This window comes from Candida jiufengensis (genome assembly GCF_024610255.1).
Source record: "Candida jiufengensis strain CBS 10846 chromosome Unknown scaffold4, whole genome shotgun sequence".
Lineage (NCBI taxonomy): Eukaryota > Fungi > Ascomycota > Pichiomycetes > Serinales > Debaryomycetaceae > Lodderomyces > Lodderomyces jiufengensis.
Genome location: NW_026261559.1, coordinates 744433 through 759853, shown reverse-complemented (window position 1 = coordinate 759853; position 15421 = coordinate 744433). Strand labels below are relative to the sequence as shown.

Here is a 15421-nt window from a genome sequence, read left to right as displayed (position 1 = left end):
GTTGTTAAATCCTAAGCATGGATCCTAGATTTAAATCATCTTCTAAATTTAGATTGTAATTATTATTTTAAAACCCCAAGTTGTATTTATTAATTTTTAAAACCCCAAGTTGATATTTATTATTTGTTAAAACCCCAAGTTGTATTATTTTAAAACCCCAAGTTGTATTATTTGTTAAACCCAAATTGTATTTATTAATTTTTAAACCCCAAATTGTATCAATTTTGAAACCCTAGTTGTCTTTATCATTTTTTAAACCCCTAGTTGTCTTTATTAATTTTTGAAACCCAAATTGTATCATTTTGAAACCCCAAATGTATTTTTTATTTTTAAACCCCAAATATACATATTATTTTAAAACCCAAGTTGTATTTATTGTTGTTGAATCCCAAGTTGTACTAAATGCAAGAAATGAATAAGTCACAATGATCTAGTAGTAGTTATTTGTTAATGTATGTTGATAATCTATAAAATCTGAATAAAACTAGTTTTTCAAATCTTGGGAAATTAAACCTTTATTTATAATCTTTTGAAATCATTTCAAATCAAGGGCCACAATCCTTAATTCTCATATTACACCAGTATAAAACAATATTTTATCATACTTAAACTAATGAAAGGGGCTATTAATTAATTAGATCCCCGCATGTGTAATCTATTGATTAAATTAGATTGGTTGTTTCAGATATGATCTATAACTTCTAAATTTAGATTAATTTTCTGTAAGAAATAAACTATTTGAGGTTCGCACGACCTAACACATTTAAAATAACTATGAGATAACTCCTCACTTTTATTAAATGAAAGGTATGATTAATTAACTATGATTGTTATGACAATATTAATTAGCTGATAAACGTTTGTTAGTAACTATCCCTTGTTAAAGATAGTTTCTAAGTTTCTAAACTGGCTACTTATTTATTTATTTATTTATAATTTATATGCTAACAAGTGGTAGCAATTTCATTTAGTATTTTAAGTAAGTAATTTTAGTTTAGTATGTAAAATATTGAAATGTATGTAATTGAGTTCGCCAATTACTGATTGTTTATCAACGAGACCTTCTCTAATCGTTACTAAAACAAGCTCTAGATCTTGTGTAACAGATTAAGAACTACGCACTACTAACATATTCCCCACCATTGAAACTCAAGGGTTCCCACTTGATCAGGGTAAGTTCACAGAAAAATTAATATGATGGATTAGTTGACGAGTACGTATGGTAAATCTTGATCGGGATTTGTTTATCACATAATATGTGGCAATGGCGAATTACGAAATAAACGATTATAACGATCTACAAGGCGAAGCAATTTATAGAATATTGAATTTTCAATCGAAAAGGCAATTTCAAATAAATGGAAGGAGATCTGGTGCGATATTTTGTATTTCGATTTTGTAAATCTCATATTTATAAAATGCGGAATACAATATTCCAATAAATTTCCGTATTTCTTTTCCTAAAAAAAAAATCAAAATAATGTGGAGAGAAAGGGCTGCTTACAAATAAATTCTACGCTTAAATTAGATGACTCAAGAAAATTTATGAAAGAACAATCAAACGTCTAAAAAAGTTTAATGTAAACAATAACAACTAAAGAATCCATAAGACCACGCAATAAGGCATTGTCAAGTAGTAATTGATAATTTGCAAGTTAAATCTTCACTTCATTTTCACAACTTATTTATTATTATTATAATATTTTTGTAAATAAGGCATTAAGCAGACGAGATAAGAAATAATATTTTAGTCTTTCGTAATTAAGAAATACTTCGTATTCAATAGAATAATGCAACATAATTGTTCCACGTAAGTTGATCTAAGACAAGATTATGGATACTTTATTTGGATTTTATACATTATTGGTAGATACTTAATGAATAATAAACTAATAGAATAGATTACAATTAAGATTAAGATTTCGTAAATGTAAAATCTAACTGCTGATTTAAAAAGTTTAATTAAAATTTATCTTTTTGATTAGTCATTATAATATTTTTAATATTTGAATAAGGAGATATGATATTTTCATATAAAAAGAATGTAGTTTATCAAAAGATTGAAAAGTAACTAACTATTTATTAAGTTCATTTTTTGGTTCTACATATTTAGTACTTCATCAACTATTTGATTTTGCACCCATTTTTTATAATGTCAACTACATCAAAATCATCAAGAACAAAATCATTTGATGAAACTGTTGGTAGTATATTACCATCATATATGATGTATACTCAAACAATTGGTATGAATGTAAATGTACCAGAAGATAATGGATTAGCTAATGAAATACCACCACCAAATTATTCTGATGAATCAGATTATTCTGCTCAAAGTGCTCAATTTTCAAATTTACATTCATCAATTTCACCAAATACTTGTTTATCAAGTATAGAAACACCAGTGGATCATAATGTTAATATAGATAGATTAATAAATCGTAACGATTCAGACAGATCATTAATTGTTGCTGATGAAAATACAAATTGGAGAGAAACAGTTTTAGATAATGTTCATAAATTACCAAATATGACTTTTGAAAATAATATTATATCAAATTCAGTCAAGATAGAGATTTTTTTCACAAAAAAGATCGGAGAAATTAATAAGAAACCAGAGCTAATTGATCCGTCAATATATGAATATTCACAAGGTGATTTAATCAATGGTTATGTTACTATAAAAAATACATCAGATAAACGCATACCTTTTGAAATGTTTTATCTAATGTTTGAAGGTAATTTTATGGTTGCAAATCCTAAAAATGTATTTGATAAAGTACCCATTAAAATTAGAAGATTTTTGGAAATGTTCGATTTTTTTGCAAGTTATAATGAAGCTCATATAAATAGATTATCTAGTGAAGTCGAAACTCCTTATAGTTGTGAGTATTATACCGATAAAACTGACCCAATCGATGGTACATACTTATATTTTGGTCCCGATAAAGCAATAAAACCAAATAGAACTTATAAAAGATTTTTTTCATTCAAGATCCCAAATAATTTATTAGATTCAGAATGTAATGATCATAATTTATCAAAACATATACAATTACCACCAACTGTTGGGTTGTCAAGGTGGGAACTTAGTCATTTCCCAGAAAGAGAACAAAAAAGATTGAGAGACTTATCTTTAATGAATACTTCTATTGGTTATGGGATAATGGCTAGATTTATCGGTAGAAAATCAACTTGGGAATCCGAATTCGGTACTTTTGAAACTCCAAGTAATAATGATTGTCAAACAAAAATTGTTAATTCAAAAGGTGATGAGTATATTATTTTAAAAGAATTGACAAACCACTTTAGAGTTATACCAACGACTAGAATATTAAGTGAAAACGAAAAATTAATGAAACAAGTTGAGAATAGGTTATTGTACGAGAACTTAGTCAAAAGAATTAAAGATAAAATTGAAATTGGTGAGCAGTTACTCAAATCAATTGAAGAAAATAAATTCGATAGTTCAATAGATCTCGGTGAAAATTTAACACAATTAGAAATCGCAGCTGCAAAATTAAGGCAATCATATACTTATCAATCTGACTCCATTAAAAATTTAAAATCAAATATCAAAAAGTTGGAGTATTATGAATTGTTGGTACCATTAGCTAAAAAATCTTTTGGTGGTGTTAAAAATTTAGGAGTTTTACTGGTTAAAACCCCAAAACAAGAGTATACAATAAAATATATACCGCCAACAAGATTTAGAGTGGACTCAATTGACGAGTTGGCATCCACTTGGAATTTAAATATCCCACTAGATTTTGTACTTGATTCACCATCAAAAGAAAGAAACCCACCACCTACAATCATAAAAAATATTTCTTGTGAGTTAGTGGTTCATTCAATAAGGTCAATAAATACACCAATACCAATTGAAATTGATCATGATTTAATTTATAATAAAAGTTGTGACTACAAAGTATTTCATGATTCAGATTCTATGTTGAACAACCTAATTAAACCAATGCAAAAAGATTCTACAAAATTATATCAAATATTTAAAAAATTAGGTCCAGAAAACTTTAAATTGGAAAGACAATTAGTTGATGATTTGAAATCAATATGTCAATTAGAGGAAAAAATAATAAATTTATCATGTAATGATGTAAAAATATTTATTAATAATAATAATTTTTCACTTTCCAAATCAAAAGTAAATTGGTCTAACATTAAAGATTCTCAATCATTAACTACGTCATTAAATTTACAAATAAATTTACAAAAATTATCAACAAAAGGTTCAACCACTACTGATAATGTTTTATCATTTGATAAATTTAATTTAGTACCTGATTTTCAAAGTTGTTATATGGCTATTTTGTATCATCTAAAATTAGTTATATTTTTATCAACCGGTGATTGTTTAAGACTTAAAGTACCCGTAAGAATTGAAAAATAAATAATTTTGTATATAGTATACAATTATGATCAAATAGTAATTAAAGAATTTAACGAGAATTTCATAGCAAACTTTATTGTAATTCATTCAAAAATTGTTTGGGAAGATTTTTGGTTAACAGCTACATAGTAAACAAATATATTTTTTTGTGACGTAATAACTTATCAAGTATCAAAATATATTTTTGCTATTAAATCATCCATAATTTTTCAATTGACTCTTTCAGTCAAAGCCATGAATTCATGTGGAGATTAATCGAGATCCAAATAAAAACTGATTTGACAAACTCTCAGGCAACTGCATAGATTTGGGGTGTGGTTGTGGAGGAAAGTTTAGAGATTTTCGAAACATATTTTATTTTGTTTGCTCTTATAATTTTTTTATTCAATTTAATTTTTTTTTTTTTTTTCTACTCCACATTTCGAAACAAATTTGAAACGAACTCAATTGATATTCAAATCCACTCAATTGACAAAATAATATGATCTATAGGTTTAACGTCCCTAACTGATTTATCTTACTACCGTAAATAATTCTCAAAACTTTTCGTATAAAGAAGAGTTCTCATTAAAAAGTGAAACCAATTATAATTTGAAAAATTATTCTCCGAAATCTGCTGCATAGAATAAAAACTTTAGAAAATAATTTTTCGAATATTTTTCAATTGCTCCCGTATCTAATTGTTTTAAAATTAAACTTATTCAAATAAATAAAAACATGAAACAGGGTGTAATTAAGAAACTCGGTATGTGGCACATAGAAGGAATTTCAGTTTAAATCTGTTTTATTGTATTTAAAATTTATAACTTGTATGTAAAAATAAGTAAAATTAAAGTTAACGAAAAGTTGCAAAAACACAAATTATTTTATGCACCATTTTCAAATAGCAATAACAATATTCTTATAGGGCTAAATAAATTTATAAATTTATAATTTTAAATAAATAAATAATTAAAAATTAAAGGAGTAATATGAAAAGCAAACAACAATCATTGATTTATAATTATAGTTGTTAAATTTAAGGGTTATTTTGAATTAAATTTTTAAACGTGGTAAAATATTCACAATTATTCATTTACATCATTAAACGTCAATTGAATTTGAAAAATGTTTAAATTTTGTTAATTGTTATAAATATACCATCAATTCTCCATGTTAAATCCATTTCATTTCTTTTTCTTTTCTTCTCCTCTTTATTCAAATAACTTATAACATTCAAATTATAAATTATTAAATAAAAACAACTACAAATTATACAAATAACAAAATGGGTTTAACTGATAAATTAAAAGGAATTACCAAATCTGACGCTGAAAATGCCAACGAACAAGCTGGTAAATATACTGGCAAAGATGGTCAAAAAGGAACTGATGTAGCTCAAGAAAAATACCAACAATACCAAGGTAAAGGTGCTTCAGGTACTGGTGCATCAGGTGCTGGTGCTGGTGCCGGTACAGCAGGTGCTACTGGTGCAGGTGCAGGTGCCGCAGGAGCTGCTGGAGGATATGGTGCTGGTTCATCAACCTCAGGTACTCAATCAGGTTATGGAAACCAAACTGGTACTACTTCAGGTACTCAATCAGGATATGGAAATCAAACTGGTACTACCTCATCAGGATATGGTAATGATTCAACTACTGGTTACGGTAACCAATCATCAGGTACTTCAACTGGATATGGTGACAAATCATCACAAGGAGCTTATGGTAACCAATCACAAACTGGTGCTTACGGTAATCAATCAGGTTCAACTTCATCTGGTTATGGAAATGAATCATCAACTGGTCACCATCATGGTTCATCAGGACATCATACTGCTGGTACTGCTGCCACTGGAGCTGCTGGTGCCGCTGCTTATGGTTCATCAGGTTCAGGTTCAGGTCATCACTCAGGATCAACTGGTTACGGTAACGAATCATCAAACTATGGTTCAGGTTCACAATCAGGATATGGTAACCAAACTTCATCATCAGGTTACTCATCAGGTCATCAAGATGCTTCAAAACATGCTCCATCAACCACTTCAGGAGGTGCTACTGGTGCTTATGACAACAAAGGATACACCAACGCTCACGATTCAGGATACTCTCACTCATCATCAGGTCAAACTGGTTCAAATTACGGTTCATCAACCACTGGAGCTGCTACTGGTGCTGGTGCTGGTTATGGTTCATCAACTGGTTCAACTGGTCACCATGGTTCATCAACTTCAGGTCACCACTTCAAAACCGGTAATGATTCATTAGATGCTAAAATCTCAAAATTACCAGAACATTTACAAAAAGAAGCTCATCATGAATTCCAAAAAGGTTACGAAGCTGCTAAATCTCAATACAGATCATAATTTTTTAGTTCTGATAAAGCTTTGTTTTAAATTTAAATTTTTATAGTATTGTTAAATGTACAATTGATTTAAAAATCTGAAACAATTAATTTGTAGAGTTTGCGTTTTGTTCGCAACAAATTTCACAATTTTTAAGTAGTGGAAACTATGCAATGTGATCTGATATCTGATATGTGACATCCATTATTGATATTAACTGAATCCTATCTATCACCGTTGAGGTTATATATATGCTCCATTTGACAACTTTTTCTACATCAAATTATGTTTACTTTTAAGCTTGAAACTGATTATTTGTAGCGCTCAATGCCAGAGATTATTAAACGCTTGCATAATATACAAGAATTAGTAAACAATTTGATCTACGAAGTTTTTCATCTTATACATGCAATCTATTAATAATATTTATTAAACTCTATTTACAATATCTGAAGTAATATCAGTTAATTTTTTAACAAATTTTTCATTAATAAATTCTTCTGCCTTATGTTTACCATAATGATAATTTATTGCACCAATTAAACTATAAATTAATTGAGAACTTACTTTCAATTCACCACTTTGTTCAAAATTTAAAGTTGGGTTTCTTGATTTCCAAAACATTATTTTGTTCAAATTGTTTAATTTTGCAAAGTATCCTGTTGATTTACGACTACTTAGTTCTTTTGATAAAGGTGTACCCAATATTGAAAGGTTTAATCCATTTATTTGTAGTTGTTGTGGTTGATTTTGTTGTGGAGAATTTATGACATGTTTCGCCAAGCTTAAATTCAATAATTTTGAACCCATTGCTGCTAATTTTTCATTGTATGGTTTTATACCATTACCAAATGATTTATGAGTTATTATTTGTAATGCTATTTCATCTGGAATTTTGTAGTTATCACCTAAAAATGACTTGATATGTTTTATGTTTTCAGTGTTCAATTCATATTCTATACCATTTGAATTTATGAATGCTTCTTTTGGATCTTTTTTCAAACCTTCTATTCTTGGTCCTTTATGTAAATATATTGATCTTGTGAACGTTAAGTTGTGTGGAGTTGTTTGTATGAGTGATTTTGTCTTGGATCGAAGTGTAGATGACGCTGACGTATTATATAGTTGTCGTATACTCATTATATTCCTGGGTGATTAGTTATATTTAATGAACTGTTATCAAACCTCAGTCAATCTTTCAAACTATTCAACTATCCTCTTGAAAAATTTATTAAAATTTTTTTTCGTTAACAGAAACTTACCATACAAATTTATTATTAGTGATATTTTGGTAGCATTTAAATTCTTAAACATTTAGAATTTAATTTTAGATCAATATTACAGAGATGATCATCAACTAATAATTTCAAAAATAATAATTATTACAATAAAGCATGGATATCTTTAGAATTCTAAGTAGAGGAGCATCGTTGAATAAAAATAAGAATAAAACCACAGATTATGCATTACCTCAAAACAATATATCAAAATCTCAAAAACTGAAAAAGGATTCAATTGTAAATGAAGTAGAAAAAGAAACTGATTTTTTTCATACAAAGAAACATCATAAACCAATAGAAGAACTGAAGTCAAGCAAAAGTGAAGAACAAGTAGTGGAAGAAGAAGAGGCACCACCTTTAGAAATAAATAATGAAGAAGATGCAAGGAAATTTAGAAATTTACATAGATCAAAAGTAACAGGAGATGATAATCCCTTGCCAATAGGTTCATTTCAAGATTTAATAGGGAGATTCCAGATAGATAAAAAATTACTTTCAAATTTAATTGATAACGATTTTATAGAGCCAACTCCAATACAATGTGAGTCAATACCCATAACTTTATCAGATAGAGATTTAATTGCATGTGCCCCAACAGGTTCAGGTAAAACTTTAGCATTTTTAATTCCTTTAGTACAACAATTAGTTTTAAAAAATGTTACCAAAAATCATGGTATTAGAGGATTAATAATTTCACCAACCAACGAATTAGCGGTACAAATATTTCAACAATTTGAGAACCTAGTAAAAGGTAAGAATTTGAAAATTGCAATTTTGTCTAAACAATTAGCGAATAAATTGAATAACGACATTGTCAAATCTTCAAAGTATGATATAATAGTTACTACGCCATTACGTCTTATAGATTTATTAAAAGCTGGTAAAATAGAATTATCAAAAGTTGAACAATTAATTATCGATGAAGCAGATAAATTATTTGATCATGGATTTGCTGAACAAACTGATGAGATATTAAACCATTGTACTAATTCCAAAATACGAAAATCAATGTTTTCTGCAACTATACCGTCAGGAGTAGAAGAAATGGCACATTCAATCATGAAAGATCCAATAAGAGTAATTATTGGTCACAAAGAAGCAGCAAGTAATACAATTGATCAAAAACTAATATTCACAGGTAATGAAGAAGGGAAATTATTAGCCATTAGACAAATGGTTCAAAATGGAGAATTTAAACCACCAATTATAATTTTTTTACAATCAATCACAAGAGCAAAAGCATTATATCATGAATTGATTTATGATAAAATAAATGTTGATGTAATTCATGCTGAAAGAACACCAAAACAAAGAGATGAAGTAATAAAAAGATTCAAAAATGGAGACATTTGGGTATTAATAACGACTGACGTTATAGCAAGAGGTGTTGATTTTAAGGGTGTCAATTTAGTCATAAATTATGATGTACCACAAAGTGCTCAAGCTTATGTTCATAGAATTGGTAGAACTGGTAGAGGTGGTAGGTCAGGAAAAGCAGTTACATTTTTTACAAAAGAAGATGATAAAGCTATTAAACCAATAATCAATGTTATGAAACAATCAGGTTGTGAAAATGGTTTCAACGAGTGGATGGAAAATATGGGTAAGTTATCAAAAAATGAAAAAAAATCAATCAAGACTCATGAAGTTAAAAGAAAGAAAATAAGTACTGTTCCAAAAGTTATAAAACAAAAAAGAAAACAAAAACAAGACATGATTGAAGCTTCCAAAAGAAGGAAACAAGAAGAAAATAATGAGTAAATAGCCATAGCTCTACTCTACAATGAATGTTGAACTATTTTTTTTTTTTTTCCAAAACTTTTATGAATATATTAATTTATACATGCCCTTCTACACAAACTCCATTAATTGTCTTTAATGATGATGAGAATCTCCTAATTTTGGATAACCAAAAATTCTTCTTCTACCAATAATTTCTCCAAGAGCGAAAAATCCAGCTAAATGTATACCATAAACTCCTAATTGTACAATTGATTTTGAATCAGGTCTATAATTTTTATATTGATTAACAAATTTTTCTTGATCTTTTGAACTTCTTAAAAATTTATATAAATTTTGATAAGTTGATTCAAATTGTTTTATTGATGGTGGTGCAAAACCTTCTTTTTGATAAACTGTTTTTGATAATTCTGCAGCTACTTTTGACCAATAAACTGTTTTATTTATGGCTTCTGTTGATTTTGTGAGTAATGAACTGAGAGCTCCAGATGCTTTTGATACGATAGCTGACATGTTTTATGTGATTTGAGGGTTTGTTCTATAAATTTTTCAACCTTGATTGATTCTATTATATTTTTTCACATCAATTTTTTTTCCATACATAAAAATTAAAGAGAGATATTTTGACCAATCAGTTTATTAGTACTTTAGTTTTGTGTACAAAATATTTGGTAGCACAAGCTTGGTATATCAAGATCAATTAATTCTAATCAATCATGCTTCTATAATATGTCTATAGGTTTATCTGACTTGATGAAATTAGGAGACAAAAGAGCTCTTCTGATTTTCTAAATTTCAAACATTAATTTCTTTTGTTCACCTATATATTGACTATAAATTCCTAGATTCTTACAAATCTATCTGGCCAAATAACCGGTGCAACTAAACTCCAACCATATAAAATAAAACAAACCCAAGAACTTACAATTTTAACCCAACTTGCAAAATATGTTCTACCAACAGGTACAAAATCACCATAATCATCTTGTTTAACGTTAATAGTTAATAAAGTAGCAACATATTGAGTAGCTAAAAAAAATATAATATGAAATAATGAATAATTATATTTAACTGTAGATCTTTCTTCATCATTCGGATTTTCATCATCATATAAATCTAACTGATTTAATGCACTTTCTGGTAATGAACCTTCATCTACTGCTTGTTTCAAAGCTTGATATCTCATTTCAGATCTTGCTGTTGGTTGAGTTGTTGTAACACCGGAAGCAGTGAATTCTTCAACTGATTCTGAACTGAAAGCTGAGTTAGCTGCTGCTCTTGTAGTAGTGTATGCAACTGCTAAAAATGTGAAAAATGCACCTAATATAACACTTGCAGTTCTTGTTCCCTTTGATCTAATTAATGGATTACAATATTTATCATCTGGTTCAGATGCAACAGCACTCATAACTAAATAAGTACAATAAAATACAACCATTGATGATTGTGCTAATCCAGCATGTGGATTATATTCTTGAACTGTATTATGTATAGATAAACCAGATATTATAACTGCAAATACAAAATTTAAACTTATTGCAGTTTTATTCATTGAACAACCACTACCTGCAAAAAACCAATACATGACAATAGTTAATATAATACTTGAAATATACATAGTTAAAGTACCTCCAATTAATAATTTTTTCCAAAATCCTGCATCACCTTCACCAGTTAATTCCTCCATTTCGATTTTCTCTAAACATTTCTCAGCCCAAGCATGAGCAAAATCAACTAGCAAAATTAAACCAATCCCTAAGAATATAGTTGAAAAAAATATTGCAATATGATTTCCATAAAATACAAAGAATCCATCAGGTATCAAGACAAAATTTATGAAAATAAATGAAATCCAAGCGAATACTTTCATTTTCCAACATCCATTCTGTATTACAGCTCTTGGATTGGCAGTAGATTTGACATTAATTAACAAAGCAGCCAATATTAAATGTAATACTCCCAAGGCAAAATTTATTCTATGAACTGATGTAAAACTTATACATTGACTACCATCAGGTCCACATCTATTATTTATAAATCCAAACGTAGCTTTTTCCAATTTATGAATTATAAAAGGTGATAATGCAATCCAAGATAATAATGAGTTTATTAATAATATTATTGCATATGTGATTCTTGTCATTATTGAAGATTTAAATGTTCCACCTATTGATGTACAAAAAGCCGAACAGGCAGCTGCTCCAAAACATGAAGCTAATGATGAGATGGGCATCAAAGGTAACGATATAGCTGCACCCATTTTGATAAATGGAAGTTATAGTTGTTTGTTGTATGTTATTAAGATTGTGGTTATTATAGTTTGTGTCACTTGTTTGCATTTTTATTTCATCTTTTATTTTTCAAAACTCCTCTATTTTAATTTTTGCAATCAATCTTAACTACAATAAATGTCATTCAGAAAAAGAGGGGAAATCGTTGGAGGTCCAAGAGGTCCAGCTCCTCAAAGGGGACCTACACCATCAATACCTGGTCGTCAAACTTCAATCCCTGGAAGAAACCCATCAGCTATTTCACCTACGTCATCTATATCTTCATTCAGAAAAGCATCTGCAAAACCTGAAGATCAAAAAGATAAAGATATATCTTCATTAATAATGTCGAATCCTGGTGTGCGACCTTCATTGATTACTTCACAACCAACTGCATCAACTGGAAGTTCAGATTTAGATAAGATATTACTACATCAAGGTTTACCATTAGGTAATTCTTTGCTAATTGAAGAATCAGGTACAACAGATTTTGCCTCAGTCTTGCTTAGAGCATTTGCATCCCAAGGTATAATACATAATAGATTAGAAACCAATGTATATAATTCACATGTGATTGTGCTAGGAATGACACCACAATGGTCAAATGATTTACCAGGTTTATATAAAGGGTCATCAAAAGAACAGAAAAAAGCCAAAATAGCAGAAAATGAATCCAAAGTTAGTGTTTCAAATATAGCTCATGCGTCAGATACAGCAAGAGATTCCAAAATGAAAATTGCTTGGAGATATGGATTAAATAATAAAAATGAAGAAAAGGAAAGTAATACTACAGCTTATGAAAACTACAGTAATCAATTTGATATTACTCAAAAATTACAACCGGGCCCAAATCCTCATGATATTTCATATGTCCCATTAACAAGTACAGTACAATCTATAATTTCCCAAATAACAAGAATAATTCAAGAACAACTAAAAACAAATCCATTAAAAGTTATTAGATTAATAATACCAGGTTTTTTAAACCCTTCTATATATCATCCATTATTTACCCAATCAACATTTGTTTTTCCACTCGTCCATTCATTAAGATCTTTATTACGTCAATACAACAATAATTTAATACTTATAAGTTCAATTTCATTAGATTTATACCCCAGCACATCAAATTTAATAACCATATTCCAAATTTTATTTGATTCTATAATTCATTTACAACCATTTAATCAAGAAATGAGTCAATTGATTGAAAAAGCGTATAAGAATGAACCTTCAAAAATTCAACAAGGTTTAGTTAATATTTTAAAAATCCCAGTTTTGTCAGAAAAGGGTTTAATGATGATTCAAAATGGTGAATATGCTTTTAAAAATGGTAAAAAGAAATTTGAAATTGAAGAATGGGGAATACCTGTTGAAGATGATTCAAATGATCAAAATAATACTCCTGAAGGTGGTAAAACTGCTAAAAATATTGAATTTTGAAATGTTGGTGTGTAATTTCGGTATATGCCATCTATACCACCCAAACACATGCATTTATATCATTGCGATTTACTTGACAAAAACAATCAAGTCCTGATACTTTACCAAACATTTCTCTCAGGTGTTGTCTTGCAGTTGAATTATGTTCTGGTTTTGATACTTTGTAAGGTTTATAAAATGGCTTGATTGAATATATTTCAGTACTACTAGCTATGAAATTTATACAAGTAGCTGGGGGATTGTTCATAAAGTTATATGTGCTATTATCAATATCGTTTAATGAATATATAGCAGTTGTTGATGCTATGTAATTAATCTTTGTAGTGATTGGTAGTGATAGATAATCTTCAGTTTTGGTCGGTTTGTTTAATGTATCTTTAAATTCATTAACTCTATAATATGAAAATTCTCTTGTACTAACCAATTTATCAAATCTAACTTCTTTAATATTCTCATTTGGATTGGTGGTATTGGATGACGACCGCTTCTGTTTTGGTTTTAAAATTGACTTTAACGGCACCATATTAAAATGGTACCAAGTAAAGAAGTCCTATTGCAAAAAAAAAAAACAAAATCAAATGCAATAAATTATTTTGATATACTTTCCCTAATTTATTAAATAAAACTATTTTTGTGTTTACATTTTCACTAACCCCCAATTACCTCTTAATTTTTATTTTTTGGTTGCAAAATACTTTTCATTTTTTATTTTTTTGGCAACCAAATTTTTTTTATTTTTCTTTACAACACTAATTAAACATATAAAAATGATGAATGCTGAGGACCAAATTCTATCAATAGAGTTGTTGCAAGATCAAGGTATTAATGCAAGTGATATTACCAAGCTTAAAATGGCAGGTATTCATTCTATTGCAGTATGTGAAATTATAAAAACTTAGTTGATGTTGTTTTTACTAACAAATTTAGACAATTTTATCAACCACAAGAAGAAACCTTATTAAGATTAAAGGATTAAGTGAAATAAAAGTCGAAAAGATCAAAGAAGCAGCTGGTAAAATTAAAGTAAGTTAAGACTTTCTATTTCATATAAACTATATATATTAACAATATATTAAGCAAACTGGTTTTATTTCTGGTACAATAGTTGCAGAACAAAGAGAAAATGTATTTACAATTTCAACAGGATCAAAACAATTTGATGAAATATTAGGTGGTGGTATTACATCAATGAGTATAACAGAAGTATTTGGAGAATATAGATGTGGTAAAACTCAATTATGTCATACATTATGTGTTTCAGCTCAATTAAGTAAAGAATTAGGTGGTGCAGAAGGTAAAGTTGCATATATTGATACTGAAGGTACTTTCAGACCAGATAGAATTAAATCAATAGCAGAAAGATTTGAAGTTGATCCTCAAACATGTTTAGAAAATATTGCATATGCAAGAGCTTTAAATAGTGAACATCAAGTTGAATTAATTGAACAATTAGGTAATGAATTATCAAATGGTCAATATAGATTATTAATTATTGATTCTATATTAGCATGTTTTAGAGTTGATTATTCAGGTAGAGGTGAATTAAATGAAAGACAACAAAAATTAAATCAACATTTAGCTTATTTAACAAGATTATCAGAAGATTATAATATTGCAATTTTTTTAACAAATCAAGTTCAAAGTGATCCTGGTGCAAGTTCATTATTTGCTGCTGCTGATGGTAGAAAACCAGTGGGAGGTCATGTTTTAGCTCATGCTTCTGCTACAAGAATATTATTAAGGAAAGGTAGAGGGGAAGAAAGAGTTGGTAAATTAATGGATAGTCCAAATATGCCTGAAAAAGAATGTGTTTATGTTATTAGTGAAGGTGGAATAAAAGATTCAGAATGAGGAATTAATCAGTCGTGGTGAAATTGCTTATAAAGAATAGATATTAACTCTATATTGTAATTTAGTGTGATATTAAGTAATCAATAATAATATATTATTAATTTAA

At 28.4% G+C, this 15421-nt stretch overlaps 9 protein-coding genes across 9 annotated transcripts; 5 read left to right on the top strand and 4 right to left on the bottom strand. All coding sequences in view use genetic code 12, as the record gives it.

The window, feature by feature from the left end:
• Positions 1-2152: 2152 nt before the first annotated feature.
• KGF54_002263 (uncharacterized protein) lies at positions 2153-4408 on the top strand (the record flags this gene model as incomplete). Its single annotated transcript, XM_051762724.1, has 1 exon — positions 2153-4408. One exon carries the CDS (start codon positions 2153-2155, stop codon positions 4406-4408), a length of 2256 nt encoding a protein of 751 aa, XP_051620775.1.
• A 1267-nt stretch (positions 4409-5675) lies between these two features.
• Positions 5676-6752, top strand: ASR1 (Asr1p; the record flags this gene model as incomplete). Its single annotated transcript, XM_051762723.1, has 1 exon — positions 5676-6752. The coding sequence occupies one exon, from the start codon at positions 5676-5678 to the stop codon at positions 6750-6752; it is 1077 nt and encodes a 358-aa protein (XP_051620774.1).
• Positions 6753-7160: 408 nt separating this feature from the next.
• On the bottom strand, positions 7161-7871 carry KGF54_002261 (mitochondrial 54S ribosomal protein mL57; the record flags this gene model as incomplete). Its single annotated transcript, XM_051762722.1, has 1 exon — positions 7161-7871. The coding sequence occupies one exon, from the start codon at positions 7869-7871 to the stop codon at positions 7161-7163; it is 711 nt and encodes a 236-aa protein (XP_051620773.1).
• A 254-nt stretch (positions 7872-8125) lies between these two features.
• On the top strand, positions 8126-9772 carry CHR1 (RNA-dependent ATPase; the record flags this gene model as incomplete). Its single annotated transcript, XM_051762721.1, has 1 exon — positions 8126-9772. The coding sequence occupies one exon, from the start codon at positions 8126-8128 to the stop codon at positions 9770-9772; it is 1647 nt and encodes a 548-aa protein (XP_051620772.1).
• A 114-nt stretch (positions 9773-9886) lies between these two features.
• Positions 9887-10264, bottom strand: ATP20 (F1F0 ATP synthase subunit g; the record flags this gene model as incomplete). Its single annotated transcript, XM_051762719.1, has 1 exon — positions 9887-10264. The coding sequence occupies one exon, from the start codon at positions 10262-10264 to the stop codon at positions 9887-9889; it is 378 nt and encodes a 125-aa protein (XP_051620771.1).
• Positions 10265-10592: 328 nt separating this feature from the next.
• Positions 10593-12011, bottom strand: KGF54_002258 (uncharacterized protein; the record flags this gene model as incomplete). Its single annotated transcript, XM_051762718.1, has 1 exon — positions 10593-12011. One exon carries the CDS (start codon positions 12009-12011, stop codon positions 10593-10595), a length of 1419 nt encoding a protein of 472 aa, XP_051620770.1.
• Positions 12012-12159: 148 nt separating this feature from the next.
• On the top strand, positions 12160-13464 carry KGF54_002257 (Elongator subunit; the record flags this gene model as incomplete). The annotated part of the gene is made up of 1 exon (XM_051762717.1): positions 12160-13464. One exon carries the CDS (start codon positions 12160-12162, stop codon positions 13462-13464), a length of 1305 nt encoding a protein of 434 aa, XP_051620769.1.
• A 31-nt stretch (positions 13465-13495) lies between these two features.
• Positions 13496-13987, bottom strand: KGF54_002256 (uncharacterized protein; the record flags this gene model as incomplete). Its single annotated transcript, XM_051762716.1, has 1 exon — positions 13496-13987. One exon carries the CDS (start codon positions 13985-13987, stop codon positions 13496-13498), a length of 492 nt encoding a protein of 163 aa, XP_051620768.1.
• A 244-nt stretch (positions 13988-14231) lies between these two features.
• DLH1 (recombinase) lies at positions 14232-15315 on the top strand (the record flags this gene model as incomplete). Its single annotated transcript, XM_051762715.1, has 3 exons — positions 14232-14339; positions 14392-14491; positions 14570-15315. 3 exons carry the CDS (start codon positions 14232-14234, stop codon positions 15313-15315), a joined length of 954 nt encoding a protein of 317 aa, XP_051620767.1.
• Between the last annotated feature and the right edge of the window lie 106 nt (positions 15316-15421).